This window comes from Triplophysa rosa, linkage group LG2 (genome assembly GCF_024868665.1).
Source record: "Triplophysa rosa linkage group LG2, Trosa_1v2, whole genome shotgun sequence".
Taxonomy (NCBI): domain Eukaryota; kingdom Metazoa; phylum Chordata; class Actinopteri; order Cypriniformes; family Nemacheilidae; genus Triplophysa; species Triplophysa rosa.
In genome coordinates, this window is record NC_079891.1 from 26,899,274 (window position 1) to 26,924,673 (window position 25,400).

Here is a 25,400-nt window from a genome sequence, read left to right on the forward strand (position 1 = left end):
GAAAACCCACCAAGAAACAAAAAACATTTGAATTCTGATAAACAGCAGAATGGCTCGCTTGTATTCAGTGACCTTTCACTGTAAAATACCATTAATGTTCTCATCTTACAAAAGACAAATAATTTTATTGAGTTACAAACAATCTGCTTTATCTCCTCCAGCTTCACAAATCTGATTTGATGCGTGAGATTTTATATCCAAAACATGGAATGTATGATTAATCAAACAATAGCAACAAACAAGTACTGTTAATAAATAACAACAGGAATGAATTCAGTGGCTCACAATTCACACACCACAATCCCACATTAAAGTCAAGGGTTAAATAAAAATTTGAAAAAGTGTAATTAATCTTTGACAGTTAAAAATATCTCAAATAAAAATATGTCATTTTACCATACCCAATTAAAACTATAAGATTTCCCCTGAAAAGCAGTATGTTCCAATTCATCATTAAATTGCATCGAAATGACTTTTGTTGCCGCAAACGTGAATACATTCAGCATGTTAGGCACTTAGAAATAGCTGAGCCACTGTTGGCTTATAAATGTTTTTGACATACAGAAAGCTTTCCTATGAAAGTTCATATATGTATAATAACATAGATGCAATTCAACCAGTCAGACGATCTGAAGTCTTAGAATCTAAAACTGGAGACTGGATCACTGGCCTTCAAAAATCTCAAATGATATAAACAGCCAGAAACATTTATACATGAGCGAATTTTGTGACATCGTGTCCACAATCACCAACCTATGATCGCATTATATCATCCATTATCTCAAGGGAAGTGACTATTACTGTGGATGCACTCTGTAGGTCAGGATCATGGTCCGGCAACATTGTGACAATGCTTGAATTTACTTGCTCTTCTCAGACGAGCAAATTAAAAATATAAATGTCTTGGGTTCAAAGCATATTAAACTCACTCATGGAATGTGCTCAGCAAACAGGCAACACGGTAAAAAATATACATAACCAACCAGCACTTTTGTGTAGAACTTACAAAATAAAGCTAAAGCACTATTCAATCACTCTAATTCCTATTTATAGTCTTCTGCTTAAGATATGTTGTCTCAAAATTGTTGTTCAAAATAAGCAAAAATGTGATAAGGCTCAATATGTGAATAAGTCACTGTCTTTTCCAGATGAGTGTTTGGTTGTAGCAGTCCGGCATATAGTGCAACATCTCAGGATATAAACGTGTTTAAATAAGTGAGAGAGGCGCAGGATGAGTCTGCTGTAGTGTCACAGTTCATAGGAGCCCATCGTTCTCAAAGGTGCTGTGCAGGAGAGAGAAGGCAAAGGGTGCAAACTTGACACCAGTGCCACTGTAAAACTTATTTTGAAACTCCACCCTAAAAACACAAAAATGTTGTATTAAAACATTTAATACGAGTACAGCTGGAGAAACCACATATTTCTTTAGGTCACTCTGATCAGGGGCGTTCATTTATAAAATGCTGCGTAGAAACCGTCCTAAATTTGATTTTACGATCATTTCTCAAAGTGCGTGCAGCTGACAAGTTTCAGATTTCCGCCTTTTAATGATGTCTAATTAATGTCATTCATATATGAACGAGCACCTGTCAACATCCAAATCCTATACGAGCGTTAAGAATGACTTATATTTCCAAAAACCTGCAGCACTCGGACAAGCAAAAGTGCGTACGTCTGCTCAGACCCTGACGTGGCGCTAAGCACTTTTCCACGTCAAAGACCGTTTTTATAAATATGAACGTTGCCATGGATTTTTGCATACGCACGCTTTACGATCAAATCTGTGCGTACGTTTTATAAACGAGGCCCCTGATCACTAAACATTGATCACAAATGATATTATTAAAATGATTAGGTTTGTCGAGAAACAGGGATCACAACGATATAAAAATGCTGTTTGACACTGTTGGTTTTTATGAGAGATAAAATACTGACCAGTGGAGTCTGAGAGCATGAAGGAAGGCAGAAAGTCCCTCCATCACCAGCAAGATGGACACGGTGAGTACAGCAAACAGGCCGAAAACAGGCACCAGAAACACGATTCCCACACTGGTGTCCACACGCAGACCGACCCGCATCACCATCGCCCACAACACTTCAGAAAGCTCTGCATCACAACACGTTTTCCATTATATGGCAAATATATAAAACATGTCTTTTAGGCCTCAACTAGCTATGGTGTTTGTTTCAGAATTGACTGGCTGATACATATACAGTATATATAAACTTGCTAATATCTTCAGTGAGAGGTGTTACTCACGGGCATGTGCCAGGCTGAGAGCCCAGAGTCTCAGGTAGGACGCAGTATTAGAGATGCAGCCCAAGCAGTATTCTATAGTGTGAATGGACTGATGCAAGAGCACATCTGCAAAGTCAAACTGCGGAGTAGAGGAAACTTTATAAGACTCCAGTAATTCAGTTTAAGTCTGAATGTGACATCCAATCAAATGCATTTCTAGGTGGTCCAACCTCTTCTGATTGGCTGTCAGAGCTGGTGGAATGACTGTCCAGGCTGTTTCCCTCCTCCATGTCTTGAGTATGCAAGAGAGACAGCTCTTCTTCACTGTTCCTTCGTACTCGCTGATAACCCTGCATGGACAGAGACGGACAAATGAACGAATAAGCTTCAGCTACAGTGAACTCAGAACAGCAATAAAAACCAGGTCCTTACTCTGTAAAGTAGACGACCTCTGCCCTTGTGCAGCCAGTAGAGGTAGAGAGGTTTGCCCAGCAATAACACAGGCACAGAGAACAGAGCCACTATCAACAGAAACACCTGGAGGCCGGTCTGTGAAAGAAAAGAAGATGCTAAACGAGACGTAAATAAAACGGGATCTTCTGGACCACTTGCTAAGACTTGAAACATGTTCTGACTTTAGCAAATGTTTCCACCTCGTGTTTTTGCTCTTACTAATGTTGACTAACTTTTGAGTTTGGATAGTTTCAAGCCGAATGACGTCTCACCTGTCCTGGGTAAAGTGGCTGGCTGGAGTCGCCCTGCATGAGGAACATGTTGATGAATTGGATGAGGATGCTGGGAGCTGTCTGTGAGTCCCTTACTGTGAAAACCAGCCACTTGTATATGATCATAAAGACCAGATACCCGAACAGACACAGCAGGAAGAGCAGCTCGGGCAAAAACATCAGAAACAGATTAAAGCTCCGTCTGAAGTGCCTGATAAAAGTCAACACATCAAGCATTAGAAAAAGATTTTTACAACAGCATCACGCATACACAGTTGTTATAAAATATCTCACAGGTGATTGAAAACGCCAAGGACGACTCCAAATGTCATGTGGACTATTCCTAAAATCACAGACATCTTCATCTTATAGGAGTTCAGGAAGGTGAGCCGGTTCGATGCCAGGTTCCAGATCTACAAAGAACACAAAACTCTACATCACTACATTGTTTTGGCGCCCGTACTCATGCCTTTATGTTTGCAGTGATGTCATTATAAAGTGATCTGATGATAAAAGTCTATCAGAGACCTACCGGGTCAATTCCCAGAGGATAGGGCCCTGTAAACACTCCTGTGACATTGGGATCCAGTGCAAGAAAGCAATTTGAGCAAAGTGTGTTCAATCTAAAGAGAATATAGAGAGCACATTATAGACACATACCTGACATGAGAAACTTCTAGCCGAACTCCACATTTCATTGTCATGGACGGTCCCACAGCATTTACAATTACAGAGTTTTATTTGATTTCTGTTGACTTGATCAGTTGTCTGACCTCAAACTTCCTTTTCTTGTCTTCTGTGTTCATTTAAATTAAACTGTTAAAGACTTGCCTCATAAGTGACTAATAAAAGAAATGATATTAATACAGAACGCATTCCACTACTAGTACATTATTTGTTTTTGTAACTATTGTTTTCAAGGTTAGCATGCACGCAGTACTATCTGTGCTGTAACACTCACTTCCAGTGTCCATGGTCAAACATGGCTTTGACGCTCCATCCTGAGCCGAACAGGTTGAGTGATTTGGAGAAGCAGTCGTTGTATATTAATCCGGTGTAGACTGAAAACACGCCCATCATCAGGATGATGTAACGGCCCTCGAAAAACGTGTTCCAGATCTAAATTGCAGAAAGAACGCAATGTCAATCATCAACTTTCAAACTAACTCTCAGTTAAAGGCACATGCTCATCTGTTCCTCTGAAGGAACAGCCATGTGACAAATATACCTCATTTCTGGTTCTTCTTAGCCTGCGGTCATTCTCATAAAGAACCATCCACAGAGCAAACAGTGCCATGATGAGTCCGTGCCCGAGGTCTCCAAACATCACAGCAAACAGGAAGGGAAACGTGATGATTGTATACGGAGCTGAGAGAGAGTACGAAACCGAGGGTTAATACATCAGGATGTTAAAACTTGGTTAATGCTCCCTGAATGTCATTTTTATTGCGCAGAGACCCAGAAATCAAACCGAGCTCTCTCACCTGGGTTGACCTCCCTGTAACTGCCCACCCCGTAGGCGTCCACTATATTCTGGAAGCCTGAGGTGAACTTGTTGGTGCGTATGAGGGTGGGTGGAGTGTCATTACTTGGGATTCGATTGACAAAGGAGGGAACTGTGGCTCCACTTTTCCTCTAAAGCAATAAAACAACAACCATTCCATGCTGTGACATAAGCAAGTGAATTCTGACTGGTTACCAAATACTGGCTACCAATTTATAAAAGACGAGAAACTTACCGATCCCTCCTCTAGCGCCCTCCGGATGGCAGGCAGATCGTTTACAGGACACCACACCTCGGCTATGAGGCACTTGTTTGTAACATCGAAACTACAGAGATTGAGCATGTGATATATGGCCTTCATTTTCTTAACCTGAATGACCCACGTGTACACAGACTCGGAGGCTTTGATCAACACCTGCCTCAGGTAATCCTCAGTCCGGTGGAGAACCTGTAAACGCAACCGAACACATTTCAAAGATAAACCTCAAACATTTACATACAAGAACACGTGTGAGGGTACATAGTTGTTCAGCTATTTAGACCTAATGAAAGTTTCTCTCTTAGAAAAACTCGAATGCAGTCATATTCGACACATGTAAAAGAAACAGGGTTTATATCAAGACTGGACACATCCCCTTATGTGCATCATTTTGAACATGTAAAAAAAAATCACCGTGTGCAGGTCCTGAATGCGTGTGCGCAGCCCCTCCACCACATCTGCTCTCTCCTCATTACTGCTGGGGTACGGGTACAGGTGACAGTGGTAGCTATGGAGACAAAGTCCATCAGAAACTATGACATCTACTCAAAACAACAAAACACAACATTGTATCTCTTGAGCAGAGGTCTTCAAATAAGAAACACAAGTTACCAATCGCATATCTTCTTAACCTTCTGTCCAATCTGTTCTCCCCAATAGGAGACGAGGAACACCACACTTCTAGTCGGCTCACCCTGATAAACCGAAGAACAAGAAGAATTTCCACATACATCTGAAATTTCTTTACCATTAGATAAGTTAGACGAACAGCAAATGTCAAGTACCGATTCAGGGTCTTCCAGGACCTCATCTAGTTCGGAGTAGCTGAGGATGGTGTAGCCCTTACACACCCTCCAGAGCATTCGCTCAAACGCCTCGATTTTCACTCTTTGGACGAGACCAGAAATGAACCTGAGCAGCACAGAGCAGAGGAATATGAACATTCATATTGTATCACATATTGCATGCATTTACGCATACAGTGAAAGCCAAAGATCCAAGGCCGCTAGTGTCATTTCTTTAGTCATTTTACACCATGTCAGCAACCCTATCTTCAAGACCACTTTTGTGTTTCTCATTTACAAACTAAAAACAACATTATAAATTATATAATTGCATAAAAATGTATTGTTATGTACTTAACAAACTTTGGAAATATTTCAAATGCATTGAAGTGCATGATAGACACAGCTGAAGCGTTATTATCGCGTTATTGCCATTGAATTACTGCAAACTATTCAATAATTCATAGACATAAATTGAAAAGGAAACAGATTTTGTAGCTAAAATCAGGAAAACTGCATATTCTAAACACTTCACTGAAACTTGAAACAGGACGTTAGAGAAGGCAGAGCTCTATTGTGTCAAAGGCATTGTTATCACTTTCTGCTGCTGATCTGACATCAATTTACCTCTGGCGAACAGTAGTTAAGGTCTGTATTAAGAAAATGGACGCTGTACTATACTGTAGGTGTCATGTTTGAAACACTGCTCACCCCAGCTTAGCTCCAAGCCTCTGCATGCTGGTGTAGTCCATCAAAGATTCTTTCTCCAGGAAGGGGAACTCTTCATACTGGGCCTGCATTGGCTCCCTCTGTTTATAAACAAACAAACACACACCCTTCCTCAAGAGTTAAGCACTTTTGTAAAGACCTCAAATGTCTAGCGGTCTGTGATAATCAGGTGCCTGAAATTGACCTACAGGATTCCCACAGTCTTGCCTTCAAGAGACATGAACCGCGATCAAGCGAAAGAGACGAAACTCTTTGTCAGACAGTAAAGCCATTGATAGGCATACAGTTGCTTGCTTATCAAACTCAATTACAATCAGAAACGCCAATCAGATGTTTATATTTTCTAATATGTATGTGTACATATATTCCATATTTTCTAACTATCAGGGATGCAAACTCGTGAGATGTGAAAAAAGGAACGTTTTAAATTAATTCAAGCTTTAGTTTTGGTTTCGATTCGTTTACACATTCCAAAGACCTAATGATGATTTTCAACTTCAAAGTTCTCTTTTCCAGTGGTTTTAATTATTACAATGTGGAAAGTTATTCCTTGAACTGTACTAAGGTCAAGGGTTCACACAAGCTGGTACAATGTATACCTAGAATGTAATACAGGTCACTTCAGATAAAAGCTTCTGTCAAATGAATGAATGTAAATAGGGGTCGCAACTGAATGCCAGACATGTGACAGAGATTCACATGACCACTGACCCCCACCTCTGCACTGCGCTGCACAAAGTTGCGTGTGATGCGCAGCATGTGTGTGTACTCCGTGAGCTCTAGAAGATTCTTCTGAAGTTTCTCCTTGTTCCTGGTGACCTCGCTCAGCTCCAGCTCCAGCCTCTGTAGTTGTTCCTAAACAAAGCACAGAAGCATCTGTCACAACTACACATAAACTGTCTGACCAATGTGAATGTGGATTGAGTGGCTACTTTTGTCAATTATTAGAAGCACGCTAGCACAAATGACTTTAAAGACTAAAACAAAAACGAACAGTGTTGAACTGAACTCACCATTATTGACATCACATGTTTTGGTAATGGAGCAGCTGGGTTCACCTCGCCTTCTGGCAGTGGAATGTCTTCTCTTTTAATCTCCCTCAAAAGATATCCTGTTAGGAGAGAAGTCAATTTTGTTTACATTCTTTCTAATTACGTAGATTTTTATCAGAGCATTTTCATTAGCAAGCTTTATCAATGTCGGTTTCTTTCTATCGATGAAGTCCCAGAACTGTGGTACAAACAAAATCAAAAGGTATCGTGTCATCTTTCACACCTGAATGTGCTATTCATAGCTCTACAAAGGAGTAGATATAATACCTTTTAGGTGATAGCCTAATTTCTCTTGCCATGCCCATCACATGTTCACAAATGCATGGAGGTAAGAAAAAATTGCATAACAAACTTTGGGGTAAATATTCAATAGACCTGCATGGGTTTCATATTAACCAGAATGTATTTTGTTGTGCGTTGTGTCAAGTGGACAAAGATACTATTTCACTTCTATTTAAGTCTACTACGCTGACTATGGCAGTACATTCACCATTCATACAAGTTAACAACCACAGCCTTATAAGGATTACAAATAACTTTTATTCTCACAAAAGCCTTTTTGAAAGACCGAAGGCAGAACTTGAAACCTTTCTCTTTGAAAAAAATGATGCCTTGTGTTTTGATCATATGGTATTCAAAATAGGATTTTTAAATTCTGCCCATGAACGGATAAACGAAAGCGGTGCAAAGCCTTTACCCTGAATTCTCTCCATCGCCTCACATTTCTTGATCTCACTGACAAACTTGCGCTGGAAAGAATTTACACTTGGATTGAGCTAGAAAAACACAAGAAAAACATATTTAACCCATATGTTTTAGTGGCAGGATAATCATCGTTTTAAACAACTGACACTAACAAGTCATGTTTTATTCAACCTCATCAGGCTTACAAATCACTAACATACCACATTATTAACTTTATTGTTAATAACAGATCAATACATACAACATTCAAACTTGATCCTTTATGAATCAATGATAATGTATTTGTCAATGATCTATTAATTAAACTTAAAACTCTGTAACAAAGTCAACAGTGAACTTGAGATGTATGAAACACTGTTATGCAACACAAATAAATGTAGAATCTTTCATAAAAATAGCAAAATGCCCAAGATACGCCACTTCCTGGTGCGTCAGTGTACATTACGTAATATAGTATGTGTTTTAAAACCTAGTGAGCTGACTTACCTAGACAGCATTTTCGACATCATAGACATAATTTTGACTAAGTAGTCAGCTCACTAGGTTTTGAGACGTGTGTAAAACTGACAGCACAACTTTAATATGTTTATATAGTGTATTCAGACGAATGCATTTCTCACACATTATTGCTAACTTTACACCGACTTACGTCTCTGAACTCTACCAGCCCGAGTTCACCCAGTTCACTGATGCAGTCGTAAGCAGAACCAGACTGCAGGAACAGCTGGGCCAGACACATCTCTTCACTCTGAAACAACGAACCCATCTCGACAAAAACACGTCTCTTTCACACCAAAAGTACTGGTTCTACCAGACAGTTAAGGGAAGCCAACAGGTCCGCGGTATGTGCTGGTTGGACGCTTTGAAACCGGACCGGGCGGATGAATGAATGGATGGATCTCTCCAGCGCCAACAGCTTTATCAGCAGTGACCACAAGTATTCCTCCCCTAAATCCCCACGGCCACATCACAGAAAAACAACATCTGTACGAGTAATTATTCCAATCCGATCCAAATGTCCAGTGCTGTTCGATCGTCCATCCTAGGTAAAAGTTACCCTTAAATCCCACAGTTGACTTTTGCGCTGTAATCTGCCCTGTCTTCGTTCACTTTAGCTCCGAGCTAGACAGCTACTGTCGGAGATGTTTAGCCTCTTAGACCCCATTAAATATTTCCTCTCTGATGTGTTCACACAGGCATTCGTGTAATGTTTAACAGCAGCTGTTAGCCATTGTTGCTTATTTTTGAGGTCTCTTCCGAACACGAACTCCGTCAGCAACCAAAACTTCTATTCCGTCAGAGTAAAGACTCGCACTTTCAACAGTTGAGCAACTCTTCAAAATAAAGGTCACTAAAATAAAAAAAACCTGTGCCGCAGTTAAATGAAATGTATAAATATCAATTTCTAAGCGTGATTGCAAGAGGATAAAATTCAATAAATAAAAATAATTCATAAAGTATAAATAAAACATAATGTTTGATATTTTATTTGCTGGACATGTTGCCTTCCCATGATACGCTGCTTTTGACACGTGTTCTTGTTTTAAAGATGGCGGCTTGCGCGTCTACATAGGTGCATTGATTCATAGCGATTGAAGAACTCAAAATAACAAGTAAGCGACTTAACAGCATGTTTGTTCGAAGACGGTTTAAACAAATACCACTAGTTCGCTCTCAATTTGCTTGTCACCTAACTTTTAGAAACTGTCATCCGATTGTCTAATTCAGCCTATATGATCCATTAGTGTAACTATAAATTCATAAAAAATTAATTCAAGTCAAATAATATGTTTTTATTGGTCTGTCATGCAGAGCACCATGGCTGATGTTGCTGTTGACAATTCACCAGCTGGTTCATTACCCAGCACAGAGAATGAACCTGTTCTGAAAGATGACCTGGTGGAGGAGAAAAACCAAGAAGATCAACCAGCAGAAGGAAAGGGAGATGGATCTGCAGGTGGTGACTCCAACATGTATCGCTACATCAAAGGAGACCTCTTCACATCTGAGATATTTAAAGTTGAGATACAAAACTTGCCCAAGTACATTGGCTTCAATGACCTGAAGAAGTTCCTTAACAAACACGGAATCAATCCTCACAAAATCAAGTTGTTTAGCAAGCAGATGTTCGCCTTTGTCACTTTTAAGAACCAGGAGGAAAGAGACAAGGCCATGAAGGCGGTGCACGGCATGCAGTGGAAGAGTAAAGTGCTGAGCGTACGTTTGGCCAAGCCCAAAGCTGATCCCATCCTTAAGAAGAGAAAACAAGATGAGGAAAGTGAGGATGGGCAGCCTGGTGCAAAACGTGCCGCAGGTAGCCAGGATGCAAAGGAGGGCGAGGAAGAGCCCCTCAATATTCAGATAGCCAATGCTGTGACACCCTTGTGGAACGTTCCTTATGAAGAACAGCTGAAGAGGAAAGATCGAGAAGTGGAGGGAATTCTGCAGAAACTGACCAGGTAACAAAAGCAGGATGGGAGTAGGCATTGACAGGTCACATGACCAGCCACCAATCATTGGCAAGTGCCAGCTCCTGAATCATGACAGATACCAATTTGGATAATTTTTTTCCTCACCATATTTACATTTAAGTTTCTCCATTCCTACATATTAATCATTTTTAGAGCGATAAAGTGGGCCGGTTTTGGGCTCAGTGAGATCAATATGAATTAATGACGTCCATTAACAATTATACAAAGTTTATTATATGCATCATAACCGTGTCATCCATATAAATCATGCATGACAGTTTCTGAACTGATATTTTGATAACTTATTTTTTCTAATCTTTCTTGCTGCTTAGAGAAATTGGCAACAATAACAAGGCCATGTTACCGTGGCTGTTTGTTCAAAAGGAGAAACACAACAAGCTGTGCTGCCCACTGGAGACCATACGACCATCACCTGTGCAGGTAACCCTCCTGTGTGTTCACCTAAATAAATCATTACACAATAACCTAAAATAATCTAACCACAATCGCATACAGATACACACTTAAATCACTAACAAAAACAATTTATAGGATTGTAATTACCATAGTAGTTTTTGTACCTTAGACATCAGTGTGTCCCTGTGACTTGCAGACAGAGTACAGAAACAAGTGTGAGTTTGTGATTGGAGTGGGAGCAGACGGAGAGGATAAGACTGTGGGCTTTCGTTTGGGAAAGTATAAGGGAGGATCCTGTGCAGTCGTAAGTCCATCTGAAACCAGCCACGTGTCTTCGGAAGCCAAGAAGATTGTCGAAGCCTTCCAGCAGTTCATTAGGTGAAATTAATATCGTTTCTAGAATTTACAAAAGAACTGTTCAAGGGATTGTTCACCTAGAAAAAAAATCTGTCATTTATTCGCCTTCATGTTGTTCAAAACCTGTATATGACTTTATTCTGTGGAACACAAAAGAAGATATTTTGAGAAATGTGTCCATTCAATGAAAGTCAATGGGCGGCAGTTTTGTTTGGTTACCGACATTCTTCAAAATATCTTCTTTTGTGTTCTGCTGAAGAAAGTCATACAGGTTTGGAAGGTGAGTAAACGCTAGTGTTCTTTTTGGGGTGAATTATCTCTTAATTATGTTTTAATGTGCAGGGCTTTCAAGCTTATATGTCAGAATCTATTTCCAAGAGTCCAAGATGTATTTACTGTGGTGGCGGTGTTTTGAACAGGACAACTCCATATGCAGTATACAGTCCAGAGACTTACGAGGGCCACTGGAGACAGCTGACTGTACGGACCTGCAGGACAAAGCAAACCATGGCCATTGTTTTCTTCAATCCACAGGTAATAAGTTTTATCTAGTGGTTTTATTTGTCCACTTTAGATTGCTTTATTTTTTCCGAATATTACTATTCATTGTTCACAACCTAGAAACTCCAAGAGGAACTTGAGGAACTGAAAGGAAACCTGCGTCAGTATTTCACGGAAGGAGAGGGAAAAGAAAGTGGCATCACGTCTTTGTACTTTGTGAGAATGGGACAAAGGTGAGCTCAGTGAAACCAAGTTAGAATAAAGAACACTTTCAGAGGAATTTAGAAAACTAGAATGAAAGGTAAAAATGATGTATTCATTTATCTGTATCAACCCAGGACATCTGCGGGTACAGAGGACCTTCCGTGCGAGCACGTGGCCGGGACTGAGTGGATTCACGAAGAGCTTCTTGGACTGAAGTTTCGCATATCTCCTCACTCATTCTTCCAGGTGAGTCTCCAGTTATGGCACTATGGCTGTAAACAGTTGATATCCAGGTGTCTACTTCAGTTATATTTCCAGTTATATATATAGCTTTCCTGTAGCTCAGTGGTTAGAGGATGGCGCTAACAATGCCAAGGTCATGGGTTCGATCCCAGGGATTGCACATAATTGGAAACAAATGTATAGTATAATGCAATGTAAAATAAAAGCAATAAAAGCGTCTGCCAAATGCATAAATGTAAATATTTCTAAATGTGAAGTTTGTCATTTCTACAGCACCAGCCAGAATTGAAAAACAATGACTGTTTCCAAACAAGTTTCAATTTAAAGATATTACATTAGTAGGATGATTTTGATCTTGGCAGACAAACACGCCTGCTGCTGAAGTTCTATACTCTGCTGTGGGTGAATGGGCTCAGCTCGATCAGGACAGTACTGTGCTGGATGTGTGCTGTGGAACAGGAACCATCGGGATCTCTCTGGCAAAGGTGTGGCCTTTACTTCTAAAAAATAAACAAATTAAAACTGTTCTCAAAACAAGCGTTACCCTTTACTAACCACAGTATTGCCAGTAGTACTAATAATGTACTGTGTTCTCATGTCTGATTATTCATCATTTGATGTACTTTTTTGTTTTTAACAGAGGGTGAGGAAGGTGATTGGGATAGAGTTGTGTCCGGAGGCAGTGGAAGATGCTAAGGCTAACGCTGAAGCTAATGGTAGGACATTGACCTGAAAATGATCAGAAACATTGCGTCTAATAACATCACTTCGCTTTTCCTGCATTTAGTTAAATCTAATATGATCTTCCCAAACTTCAATGTACATTTACAGGCCTGACCAATTTGGAATTCCACTGTGGGAAAGCCGAAGATGTATTCCCCACTATTCTAAATGCAGTCGTATCTCCCAGTGTCACTGCAATCGTTGACCCTCCAAGAGCAGGGCTTCGTAAGTACAATACTCATATTTTCTAAAAAAAGTCATAATTTTCATACCATGACCAACCCTAATTGCGTTTACCAGATTCCAAAGTTATTCTAGCAATCAGAAAAGCCGAGCATCTGAAGAGGCTTGTCTATGTCGCTTGCAATGCCAAAGCAGCTATGAACAATTTTATTGAGTAAGTTTCTTCTTTTCTGTTGAAAAAGTAAAAGTTTTGCTTTAGTGCCTGAATTAATCTGAAAATGTTTATTGCTTTAAGTCTTTGCAGAGCTCCTTCGAACCGCGTGCGAGGAGCTGCCTTTCGTCCAATGAGAGCTATGGCTGTGGACCTCTTCCCTCAGACCATGCACTGCGAGACCATCCTGCTGTTTGAAAGAGTGGATTACAGAACAGATGACATTTGACTGTGTGGATTACAACACACTTAAAGCTCTGCCGCCTCGAAGTACATCAACAAGACCTTTTCTAATATAGTATATCCAAATGGATCGTGTTCATTTAAAGTGTTTATTTGTGCAGTGTACTGTGTTGCCTAATTTTAAGTCACCTGATTGTTTTTTTTATATAGGTTTCATTATTTTTCCTCTCATTTGAAGTAAAACATCACAAGACATCAGTTTCTGGTCATGAATTTATTTGCATAAACAAATCACTGTGTATCAGCGATCATGTGGTACAGCATCACTTGCAGCTAAATCATCCGGTCAACGATAATGACTAAAAGCACACAATTCTTCATAAAACTAATACACACTTGGCAAGACTGACAAGGGCGAGTCACACTCCAAACATTAATGGGAAAAGCACATTCTGTAAGCACTTTGTCAGCAGATGCCTTGTGCTCATGGAAAAAGGAAAATGCTTTCAGATGTAATACACATTCAGAAGCACAACAGCTAATATATTAATCACATTGACAGTGCACTGCAGTTTTGTTTAGTCTCTTTCTCAAGAAAACCACTATGCCCATTGTTTTGGGCGATGGAGTGAAACATTGAGTTCAAAAACCTTAAGGCCAAACTACTTTGATCTCCCTCTCCCAATAGGAAATACAGTGATTTTCTTCAAGCAGGGACTGTAGTTTAATCCAGCAATTATTGCATCTTTTTCTTTAAAATTTCGTCCCAGATGTATGTTTATATATTTCATGAATAGCTATGCAACAGTATTCTATAAAAATGCATAAGACCGTTAAAGCTTTGGTTCACACTGTTCTTCAAGCTATTGAAAATGACGACGCAGTCCGTTTTTGTTCGAGGTATGAAGTTACCATAGTTGTTTTCATAGACTGCGTGTGAAATGATTGTGGCCAAAACATGTAACACACCAAAGGGATACGCTCTGAATAAAATGAGTACAAAATCACTTCTCACAATGGCAGATGTACACAAACCATACAGAATCATCTAACGCGGACACAAAAAGCACATGCTTAAAAGGCAATTTCTCTAAAATATGTAAGAAGGCAAGCATCACTCCACAGCAATTATGTAACGTACAGCATCACAAATGTAGACTCAAGTGAGAGGTTTTCCCTTTCAAACACTACCATTAACAGAAGCAGAAAAACTAAGGCAACATACACTATTCTGTCCCAACTAAAATGTACCAGCCAGTCTCTAAAGCAAGAGTTAAGATTATATCAAAGCATAACAAATGTAACGCGCACTAATATCCTCCCTGATGTCTTGTTCCTCAACTACAGTACCTCAAACACTTGACCAACGTTTTGAATCACCCCTCAATTCAAATAATGTTGTACACTTCATACAAGCAAAAAGTGTATTACTTACAGCAGTTGAAGGGAACGTGTGCACAATAAATGCTTTAGAAAGAAATGCATGTATATTTCACGTGTCAATAAAGATGACCCTGTCCACTGAACAAAATGCACTTCAAAGTCTATATAAACCCAAATTTTTCAGATAAAGGATTGCATGCTCTGTTAGTAAAAAAAAACAAAAACAAGATTGCCTCTGTGGCATACAGAAATGGTCAAACACACGATCACAAAGAAATCCTTAAAAGGAATCTGATTGTTGAAGTGGACACATAGCTTCTATATTTCCGAAATGTAGTAAATAGGAAAATAATTTATTTGCTCTTTATTTTAAAAAGGAAGTAACAATTGTGTTTTTATTGACAACATCTAAAAGCCACAAACTTAAAAGCAAGCATCTGTAACGCTTATTCAACATACATATTTACGGTTTACTTCGATTCATAGAAACTTTTTTGTCATCAGCCGAATCAAGTTATTAAACTTGCACTTATCAGTGCAGAAGTGCATCTGGAGGTATTCTTGAATGCTTATTCTACTTTTCATAGTGCATGTATGACTGTTAGTAAACCCATAAATTATAGACATATTTGGGAGTTGCACTCAAAATTTTGATAAAATGTAACTAGTATTGCCATTTGCACTGCAAAGTAATGCATAATTCAGTAATGGTGCATTAAACATTTGTTAAAACTATTACCATTGGTCAGTGCTATCTGCCATCATGACAGGTTGGGCAAGGGCTTGTTAAACGTCGACGGTACACAGAGGTTCACTGCCGGGTTGAGCGGACTCCATTATAGTCATTTTGGGCTTCTTTCTTGCTTCCTCCTGAAAAGAAAATAATATAAAAGGTAAAATGAGCCACAAACAGTAATTCCCTAGATCAGTGGTTCCCAAACTTTTTACAATGGCGTACCCCCCCAGGGATTTAACATCATTCTGCGGTACTGCAGTACCCTTTCTTACAGTCACAATTGTGGTCTCAAACATTTTTTTATTTGCATTCTAAATACATGTAATTTTCTTTTATCAAACCATAAATGATATATGACTCATATATAAATAAATGACTCACTGTTTAATGAGATGGATGTGCTTGAAATGACTTGCATAACTCTGTGATGTTTGGTTGTATCGGAGAAAGTCTGAGTCTCAAATCATTCTCTATGCAGAGTCTGTGTCGATATTTGTTCTTTATGTGGGCAAGTGCTGAAAACCCACTCTCGCAAAGATACGTTGTGGAGAAGGGCAGTAATGTTTTCAAAGCGCGATCGGCTAAGGCAGGATACTCTGCATGCAAAGCTATCCAGAAGTCGGTCAGTAATTTTTGTGCGAAGTCAATTCTCAAAGCGCCACTCGTAGAAATTTCAATGAGACTCTCTCGCTCAGAAACAGGAAGGTGCGCTGTGCTGTTTGCAGAGAATGGATTGCGAATCCAGGTTTTTGAATTGTCTGTCTCGGGAAAGTACTTGCGCAACTGCGAAGACAGCTCAGAAAGGTGTTTCATTATGTCACGCTTAACGCTGTTAGTAAGGCTGAGTTCGTTCGCTAGCAAAAAATCATGCAATGATGAAAAGGCTTCGGTGTTGTTCTCGTTAATGCAATTAGTCCAGAGAGCAAACTTTCTGATCATGGCCTCAGTTTTGTCCTGTACATTAAATATGGTTCTGGCAACTCCCTGCAATCCGATGTTCAGCTCATTCAGACGGGAAAAAACATCACCCAGATAGGCCAATATTGTAAGCCACTCTTTGTAATAGGCCAATATTGTAAGCCACTAGTCGCATGCTTTGTTTCTAAATGCCTGCGCAAAAACGCTGGCTTCATGCAGTTATGAGAGAGTACTTTTGCACATATAACGCACTGTGGTTTGGGATTTTCGTCACTGCCAATGTAAGTAAATCCATATGAAATGTATTTCTCATCATATTTATGCCTTTTTGATCGTCTTTCTGTGAACTGCTGAACCTGAGTTGACGCTGTAGTCTCCGATGCATCGCTATCTGTGTCGATGTCAACCGGAGCGGGTGGTTGATTTACACCTGCATCCGAAGTGCTGTTGGAGGGACCCGGGGTGTGGTCAGAGGACTGTGGATCATCCGAGCTGCTGGGAGTCGATTTTCTTTGTGGCTGCGGGCCTAAATCTTTGCAACCACTTATCCATTTTAATTTAACAAGCAGTTGTTGCTTCGTTCCAAGCTGCGTGCAGTCGAATTACATGCGGTACGTAAAGACGTGCGCTTATGCATGAGTGGACGCATATTTTTTGATTGGATGTCATGAATTTGACCTTTTATGGCACTACGTGACTACTATTTTGCTGTGTGTACACTAGAGGGAGCACGTCTTTATATTTAGCTTGTGAGAAAAACATGACTGGTTGATTGTCAGGTGCGTTATAATTAAGTAAACAATAGATTTCACGATTTTGTTCACGTACCCCCTCCGTCACCGTACCCCAGTTTGGGAACCACTGCCCTAGATAATTAAATACAGTAAACCACTTAAAGAGACAGCTTACCCAAAAATGAAAATTCTCATTTACTCACCCTCGAATTGTTCCAAATATGTACAAGTTTCTTTGTTCTGGTGAACAGAGAATTTTTTTGGTAAGGATGCCAAACAGTTATTGTCCACCATGGTAGTCAAAAGTGCCCCAGAACTGTATGCTTCCCTACATTCTTCAAAATATCTTGTGTTCAGCAGAACAAAAATTTATAAAGCAATTTTTCCTACTACGGTAGTCAATGGTGACAAAAAACGGTTTGGTTACAAGGATTCTTCCAAATATATTTTTCTGTGTTCATCAGAACAAAGAAATGTATACAGATTTGGAACAACAAAAATTTTTTTGGGGTGAACTGTTCCTTTAAACTAGGGGTCGGCAACAGCCAGCAATAATATCTGGCCCGCGCCAGCGGAACATGTGAGCGAAGCGAGGAGCGTTAATATTTCTTGTGTAGAGGGCCTTTCTGAAAATTCCGCTCTGCTCGCTCAATCTCACAGTTGCTTGCTCCGCCCTCTTGGTTACTTTTTTGCTGCTGGATTATTGTCCCATGTACACGGCATGAGCCTGAATAATAGCACAACTGCATGCGCGTCAACTACAAACGCCTCGTCCATTTGCAGAGGTGCACAGGCGACAAGAGGTTTGATACAGGCTCATTTCAGTAAAAAAAACATAACATTTATATTTATTTCTCTTAAAAAGACATTGTGTCACTTACCCAATGTAACGGTTGCTTTTCTGAAATAAAACCCGAATAAACCTCGATGCCGGCCAAGGCCGACAAATGTGATCTCCGGAAGACGCATGCAGCCTTCGGAGACGCAGCTATACTTTGTCTAAGTTTCTAAAAGTACATTCTAAAATGCTGTAACGATCGAGGTTTGGCGTTTTAAAACCGCCTTTACCCTTGTTTTGGTCTATTTTTATTTTGAATCCGTTTCTTTTATTAACCCCAGTAAAGGTAGTGCATTTCATCTTTTGTGCGTTTATTTTGAATGTTGCAGTATGGCAGCTATATGTTCACGGAAATAAAGTAACGAAAATAAAATATACTTTGCCTAAAATAACTGTATAATAACAGATACTCTTTAAATAAAAAATGACTAAAAATATAATGTCACAGAATGTCGGACTGAAACATAACTGCTCTTTTTCAGCCTACTATTAATATTTCACTCAATGACTGCGCTTCGCTCAGTCGCTCACGGACCAAGCAAACGCTTCACTCGCATTACGCTCACCGGTAAACCAAATCCCGCTCAGACATAAAATGTGTCTAGTAAGCCTAATTGTTTTCAGTTTATAATAAACTTCTTAGGGTTGGACCGATAGACTATGACATCGTCCATCGCCGGATGGCTGACAGCCATCACGATGTTGGGCCGGCATCGTGATTCCCCTGCATGATGCAATTTTCGTCATCAGGAGGGTCCGCGGTCATCCGAACATCCCGTCCGCGTACAGCACATTCCCAAGACAAATGTTGACAGCCGAGTCCACAGTATTACATTCTGCGCACGTGTCGAGCTCATCCATTCATGCTTATCCACAGTTGAGTATGATTTGGAAGCTGCGCGACACTTAGAAACCGACGTAGAAAGTGAACGCAAACAGTGAATCGTAATGCGCTCACGTTGTGTGCGTGTAAACTTGTCAATGACGACCTGAACTGTGCGCGTCCGCAATGGCAGTGAGAAACATCAGTGCCGCGTGACCCGCACAGTTGACTAATCACACACACACAGCCTACACTGGTGGGCTCACGATCTACTCGTCTTTCCACATTAAATAACAACCGGAAGAAATTCCAAATTTGCAGGTCGTACATGTGCGAGTACTTGTGAAAAAAAATCATGCCGTCTTGAAAACTGGTCACAAAATGTGTTTTGGTCGCAGTCTAGAGCACTGATATAATTGTTTTTAATGTTTTGGCAGATGGCCATCTAGCAAACTGATATGCCCTGCCCCCCGATGTCATCGTCCATCACAATGTTTCACTGTAGGCATTGTCCGATGCCAATTTGGTAGACATCACCCAACCCTAAAACTTCTTGAATAAATGTCTCAGTTTAAGTCAGGATAGTGCCATTTTCTCTCACCATCTAGCTATCTTAAATGTTAACGTCACACGACACGACGTAATAGCGTACCCCGCAGCGCTATTACGTCAAATACGTTAAATAATTATATATAATAATTATTTTTAGAAGTAGGCTATTCAAGTTGCATTTTTCATCAATGAATTTCTTAAATTATCCTTTGACTATGTTCTGGCCCGCCCTCTAGCGGCGAATTTGTTTTTTGCCGACCCGTTTTAAACGTTTGCATACAGTACATGTATAGAATGCATAACATCTAGAAAGCTAATAAAATTATCTTGCGTTTCATTTATGGAGCGTAAATTTGCATCTGTACCCTTTCTCGAGCCAGTTTCATCATCTCCTCTCGTAGTTTGTTGAGGATGTGAAGGTTTGGCTTGTTCTTTTTGGCATACTGCTGAAGCTCAATCACACTCTTATCAGAGTTTTCCTGAAAAAAAGTGCAAATTTGTCAATGACATGTCATAAAAACTTTTACAGTTCAATTTAACAAGCATACTGAGGCGTTTACAGGAAGATATGGTATGGATCAAAGAGAGCACCAACCTTTTTGACCATCTTATTGCTTTCTCTGCCGTACATGCGCAACAGCGAGCCCCAGTTCTTCACATGAGGATGAAGCATTTGGAGAATCTTTTGTGATGCCAGCTGCTTCCCCACCCTCTTATTCTTACCTACAGAAGAAAAAAAGTTACAGCAGTGGCTATGTGGTTGTATCGATGTATGGCTACTTGTCAAAGGATGGGACAATCTTGCTGAAGCTTCAAACAGATTAAAACGGTAAAAACTTGGAAGTGTTTTTGATCCGTTTCAAGCATGCATACTCACACCAGCCACGAACAGTGTGCTTCCCACATGTCATAACGTATTCACTCTTCTGGTTCTTTCCTGGGATCACTTCAAACTTGATGCTGGTGTCACCCATTCCATGGTTTCTATGGACCAGACAGCAACAGCCTTTCATTCAGACACATTTGACAAACCCACAATCTGGTGTATTACATTACTGGTGTACTCAATTACAGTCTACTCTCTACATCATGCCATACCTCTTAAGGCACTCATGAAGGATCTGATATGGTGAGAGTAAACCTGCTTTGTTGGTCAGCTCATACACCCTTGAATCTTCAATACTGATATGATTAAAATACTGTGGGACAAGAAATGAAAACATGACTTTACTCAAACAAGAAAATAACAGGACAAATAAGATTTCTGCATTAAGTTTTTTTTCCAACTAAATCAGGGAACATTAAAAAAAAGCAAGGTACCTCAAGTTCATCTCCTATAGGTTTCTCCTCAGATGTCTGTTTCACGAAGTCAGGAATGAGGATCTCCAGTGTTGCTCGAGCTGCCCGGGAGAAGCATGACAATGTAAACGCTTACTTAAACCAGTAAAAGAAGATTTTAAGTAATCTGTTATATAACAAATGTATTCTTGCTCATCTTAAAAAGATAGTTCACCTTTAGCGGCAACAAAAACATTATGTGACCCAAACTTAACTTCCAGTAGACCTCCGCAAAGAATCAATAACTGTTGAATAGTTTTAATTTAATACTATTAAAAAATTAATTGTAGTGAAAATGATAAAATAAACAGTCATATAATCAAACACAGACCGGAGGTTAACTTCGCTCCAAGCATGTGTCCGATAAACCATCTATAGTTCAAGTATAAAAACCTTGTTACAAAAGTTATGTAGCATAATGTGTTTTTTTTTAACACACTGCAACAGAATAGGGACCATGGCAGTCACATGTCCTCATCTCTTTTTATGTATTGAAACAGCTTAGACTACATGAAAAAATAAATTGTACGAGATTTGAACGAAGCATGAGGCTTGTGAAGATGTGAACCATCCCTTTAAGGACCAGAATGAAGATGGAGAAGGTACCAGCTTTATTCTTGGCAAGTTTTTTACTGCTTGCTGTTCCTGTGCCATATGTAACACCGTCTATAATGACTGATGCTCCGAAGGGTTCACTTGGGTTTTCTGGGAAAAGAAAACAACATTTTATTATAACTAGTGCTAAATATTTATTCCCTTCCTCATTAAATGATCCCCATCATAATCCACTAAATGCATTTTCAAGACAGTGGACATGAAGTACACAATCATGGATCTTTGCCTGATATAAAAACACTACAGCAATTTACCATCAGATGTTCTTAATCACGTTAAGCCCAAAACCCTTTTAACCAAATCACTATTGTACATTATTTCTATTAATAAAATCACAAACAACTTTTCTTGCCGAGCAAGGCTTGTCCTACCATAGATCCACAACAACCAGCCTTAAACATTATGCCACACTTACCACATTCAAAAAAGTTGTAAACTGGTCGCACTTTCAGCACTCTCTGCATATACTCGTGCAAAATGCAAACTTCAGATTTCCCATTGGGGTTGATGACGAACTCTGAAAGACAAACAGTCCGTCTTGAGGAAACAAACATATTTTGCACTATTTCATTCATGAAGTAAATAATTCTCAGTTACCTTTCTTTGTGGGCGTATCCTGCACAGACAGTGTGATGAGCTTCTGATTGGCCGGTAGGATGGGCCTCTCAGATTCAGCTTGCTTTCTCTTCATGTCCCTGTTGAACTGCCTGCGCTCAGCCCACGTTCGAAACTTCTTCACAGTCACTTGCTCAAAATCAAAACACTTCTCTAGGTAGTCTCGGAACTCCTCAATTTCTGGGTTAAAATTCACAACAACAAAAAGTCAACATGCATTGACTCACTATGCATTTAGGAAAGGTGTTTAACAGCACAATAGTCTCATCCTCTTACCAACAGACTCATCTTTGCAGACCTCCACTTTGGCTCTGACCTGGCCCAGAGCTCCCTGTGCAGCATCACTGCAATGACTGTCCTTCCTGGCTGAAGATGCTCCTGGCTCCATGAGGTGGACATCTGGATCCTCTAATGTTGGCTCTTCTGTGGCAGTAGAGTCAGGCTCATCGGCTCTCTCAAGCGAAACGTTCTCTTCCCCTGGTTTCACAGGAGACACCTCTGCGTTTGGAGTCACCTCTCCGTTATGTTCCCTTTCCTCTTGTTCCTTCATTTTTTTGTAGTGCAAGCAGGGAATGCTATTGGTTGGTGGGTCATGTTTCTAGTAGGGAGAAAGATGAGGTAATTTATTAAAAATAAATGAATGTAGCAAGTAGCAATTATGCGACAAGAAATTCCATCATGAAACTCTCAGATGTTAGATCTAATGGTTTACCCTAATGCTTCCTGTTCCAAGGAAGTAAGGTCTAGACCAGGTCACAACTCTGGTTTCCCGGTGGAGGTAGACTGGAATGCCAGAGTTATGGAATGTCATGATCCATCCATCAGGTAATGGCTCAGTGGGCGGGCGTCCACGACCTGCGGAAAACACAAATGTCTCATCATCAGGGGTGCCTGCTTTGGCGTATAAGCCACTTTTTTTCTATAACAAGGGTTTCTGGGACTCACTCTTAAGAACGGTTTTAATTTTGGTCATCATGGGCTGAACTCCTGCCTCCCCATCTGAATTGTGATCACTGTCTCCAGTGTACCGGTCTTCAGCCAGACGTCTTTTCTTGGGCATGGGCATACCTTCCTCCAGAAGGGCATCTACATCATTGTCAAAGTCCTCCTGGAAGAGCAGCTGGTTTAGTAACTGGCACTTCAACTAAATGTGCAATGAGAAGCCGATTTGAATCAAGCCCACTTTGTGAGCTGTAATTCAAATGTTCTTTTTAATGGACCACCTCTTGACACTCCAGGATCCCTCTTCGTGACCAAAAGACGTGTGCTATATTTGTAGTGATGTTTTTGAATGATGAACATTTAGCTTTAATAGCTTGCAACATCAGCAGAAATACAACACGACCAAAACCTAAGGTCATAATGACATGATGCGGTTCTTTTACCTCATATGAGTAACTCAGGTCCTCCTCGTGCACTTGCTCCTGTTGAACAATCATCTCAGACCTGAAACCGCTCGGCTCTCCATCTTCCACTTCCAGAAAGTTCTCACTGAAATCTTCCAAGTCATCTAGCACGGCGAATTCAACCTTGTTCTCCTGCTCGGCCTCAATCTCGACACTGTTTCTGGCTGAACTTAGAGCTTTGTAGCTCTGGCCTGAGCCGCTTGGCACACTTCCCTGCTCTAAACAATCATGCAGTTCACCATTCAGGCTCTCTAGGATCTGATCATCGCTAACCTGCCCCAAACCAGTGTACAACACCTTTCTGTCCTTGCTTTTACTGGTGTCATTGAAACTAACACTGATCTTTACGTCTTTGAGAAGCTTGAGATCAGGTAGGAACTTGGTAACCGGGGGAGCGTGGCGAGCGGTTCTAGGGCACCTGCCCATGGGGTCAGGGTTATCTGATGGGGAGCTACTAAAAGTCAACGTACGCTTGTTGAGGAGGAGCTTTTCGTCCCCGTCCACTGCTGGGGTGTGTTGGTGTCCATCACCACCAGAGCTAACGTCCATTTCCTCTGCGTCACTGGACGTTTGCAGGGGAGGTGGTGGAGGCGCGTTAAAAAAATTGTTTTCCGTCAATACTGATTCCGGTGGCTCCAAGGGGAGGGGAGGTAAAAACTCATTCACATCCATAATGAATTTCTAATAAAAGAAAAAACTATATTGAACACTATAAGAGAATGCAACTGGGAAGGGATCTGCCCAAGTATAACTTTTAAGCTAAACAAATTGCAGCCCTACCACATGCACAAGTTCATAACACAGTTCAACACATCCACTTAATAATATGCATGTACATGGTTGAATATGCTAAGCTGACTACATTGTTCTTTTCATTAATGTAGACAGCTTTTTAGAAATCACTGTCTCAATTATTGGAAATCACAATGCATTCAGCTTAAACGTTGCCCACATCTAAGCACTGTCCATCCTGGGAGGCCAAATCTTCTGCCGGACCTAAAAAAAGGAAAGACAGTTATTCAAATACCAGAAATACCATAAGATGTATGTTAATGCATTGACATTTTGCGCACGAGGCGTCTTCAAATCTAAATCTTTAAACCTTTTCGCAAAGTGTCTGAATAAACTTCACGTAGAATAAAAGTGGTCGTAATATGCGAGATAACAAACAATATTGTGCCCAACTTAATTAACATTATGCTTTCCTAAAATAACAGTCAAGCGCACCAATCAAAAGCACCACAAGGCCCTTGCTAATAGGTGGCTAGCAAAACTTCGTAAAAATATGGTTACGTTTAATCTCATGCGTGTTAAAAACAACTATTTAGTGTTGCAGTGTTGGTTTATAAAGCGATAACATTTGAGGCTTGTTTCTCCACATACATCGATCAATCTATCCCTCGATTACTCAGTCGGTGTTAGCCATTAGGAGCCGTATGGTAACTTAACTTAACCCACCGTTTTAACTTGTCCGATTGTTAATCGGCTAAACGACGAGATGCGTAAACATGAGTAAATAGCTGCACACCCTATTTCTACTCACCTAACTACACAAATGCTTTTCTGTAAACCTCGTGTAATCACAGGACTGTTCTGGTCATTGGATTCAGATGGTCGTCTCCTCTCTCCGCCATCTTCCTGGCACCAGCAGGCAGCATCTGTGTGGCTGTGGATGTGTAGTATGAACACGCCCCTCGCAACTCTCAGCCGGTGCCTACACACATGCGATTGGACCAACAGCAATGTGCCTGATTCGTTTCAGATGTGCCTAAATTGCAGTTATGATTTTGTTTGTCGTTTGGCTTGCACAATAAAATCTTCTAGAAGACCAAATAGTGCGGTAAATTTTCTCTTAAGTCCTTTTGGAAAATGTAAAGATGTGACAATGCTAAATCAATAATGCATGTTCTCTGAGTTTAGATGTGCTGGTGCATAATAAATGTTCAACGCA

The 25,400-nt window shown here is 40.3% G+C and overlaps 3 protein-coding genes across 4 annotated transcripts; 1 reads left to right on the forward strand and 2 right to left on the reverse strand.

The window, feature by feature from the left end:
• Nucleotides 1–105: 105 nt before the first annotated feature.
• Nucleotides 106–9,407, reverse strand: atp6v0a2b (ATPase H+ transporting V0 subunit a2b). The gene is made up of 20 exons (XM_057322500.1): nt 8,648–9,407; nt 7,991–8,069; nt 7,255–7,352; nt 6,959–7,096; nt 6,224–6,321; nt 5,513–5,639; nt 5,340–5,422; nt 5,142–5,235; nt 4,704–4,916; nt 4,449–4,599; nt 4,193–4,332; nt 3,926–4,083; nt 3,497–3,587; nt 3,259–3,377; nt 2,965–3,175; nt 2,672–2,788; nt 2,470–2,589; nt 2,261–2,378; nt 1,936–2,107; nt 106–1,358 (listed from the first exon to the last, which is right to left on the reverse strand). Exons 1-20 carry the CDS (start codon nt 8,762–8,764, stop codon nt 1,256–1,258), a joined length of 2,547 nt encoding a protein of 848 aa, XP_057178483.1. The 5' UTR covers nt 8,765–9,407; the 3' UTR covers nt 106–1,255.
• Nucleotides 9,408–9,529: 122 nt separating this feature from the next.
• trmt2a (tRNA methyltransferase 2 homolog A) lies at nt 9,530–13,579 on the forward strand. Its single transcript, XM_057322574.1, has 12 exons — nt 9,530–9,611; nt 9,811–10,457; nt 10,802–10,910; nt 11,083–11,264; nt 11,663–11,777; nt 11,865–11,977; nt 12,083–12,194; nt 12,554–12,676; nt 12,832–12,907; nt 13,023–13,139; nt 13,215–13,311; nt 13,393–13,579. Exons 2-12 carry the CDS (start codon nt 9,817–9,819, stop codon nt 13,535–13,537), a joined length of 1,830 nt encoding a protein of 609 aa, XP_057178557.1. The 5' UTR covers nt 9,530–9,611; nt 9,811–9,816; the 3' UTR covers nt 13,538–13,579.
• Nucleotides 13,580–13,741: 162 nt separating this feature from the next.
• Nucleotides 13,742–25,333, reverse strand: dgcr8 (DGCR8 microprocessor complex subunit). 2 transcript variants are annotated; one of them, XM_057322561.1, is made up of 15 exons: nt 24,993–25,333; nt 24,402–24,445; nt 23,429–24,130; nt 22,989–23,151; nt 22,756–22,898; nt 22,320–22,641; nt 22,026–22,223; nt 21,844–21,945; nt 21,420–21,518; nt 20,796–20,875; nt 20,574–20,674; nt 20,353–20,459; nt 20,071–20,198; nt 19,841–19,954; nt 13,742–15,744 (listed from the first exon to the last, which is right to left on the reverse strand). In XM_057322561.1, exons 3-15 carry the CDS (start codon nt 24,119–24,121, stop codon nt 15,661–15,663), a joined length of 2,334 nt encoding a protein of 777 aa, XP_057178544.1. In that variant the 5' UTR covers nt 24,122–24,130; nt 24,402–24,445; nt 24,993–25,333; the 3' UTR covers nt 13,742–15,660. The 2 variants fall into 2 exon arrangements, with proteins under 2 accessions (XP_057178544.1, XP_057178535.1); XM_057322552.1 differs by having other exon boundaries at nt 23,429–24,445; nt 24,993–25,332.
• Between the last annotated feature and the right edge of the window lie 67 nt (nt 25,334–25,400).

What these genes read in the sequence shown, in the direction of transcription:
- atp6v0a2b (XM_057322500.1), bottom strand. Translation starts at nt 8,764, where the DNA reads ATGGGTTCGTTGTTTCAGAGTGAAGAGATGTGTCTGGCCCAGCTGTTC. An exon ending in GGCGATGGAGAGAATTCAGG is followed by an intron (nt 7,353 to 7,990) that starts GTAAAGGCTTTG and finishes CTCTCCTAACAG; the next exon opens with GATATCTTTTGAGGGAGATT. An exon ending in GTTAAGAAGATATGCGATTG is followed by an intron (nt 5,236 to 5,339) that starts GTAACTTGTGTT and finishes TTGTCTCCATAG; the next exon opens with CTACCACTGTCACCTGTACC.
- trmt2a (XM_057322574.1), top strand. Translation starts at nt 9,817, where the DNA reads ATGGCTGATGTTGCTGTTGACAATTCACCAGCTGGTTCATTACCCAGC. An exon ending in ATTCTGCAGAAACTGACCAG is followed by an intron (nt 10,458 to 10,801) that starts GTAACAAAAGCA and finishes CTTGCTGCTTAG; the next exon opens with AGAAATTGGCAACAATAACA. An exon ending in TTTGTGAGAATGGGACAAAG is followed by an intron (nt 11,978 to 12,082) that starts GTGAGCTCAGTG and finishes GTATCAACCCAG; the next exon opens with GACATCTGCGGGTACAGAGG.
- dgcr8 (XM_057322561.1), bottom strand. Translation starts at nt 24,121, where the DNA reads ATGGATGTGAATGAGTTTTTACCTCCCCTCCCCTTGGAGCCACCGGAA. An exon ending in CTGCAAAGATGAGTCTGTTG is followed by an intron (nt 22,224 to 22,319) that starts GTAAGAGGATGA and finishes ATTTTAACCCAG; the next exon opens with AAATTGAGGAGTTCCGAGAC. An exon ending in GCAATAAGATGGTCAAAAAG is followed by an intron (nt 19,955 to 20,070) that starts GTTGGTGCTCTC and finishes ACTTTTTTTCAG; the next exon opens with GAAAACTCTGATAAGAGTGT.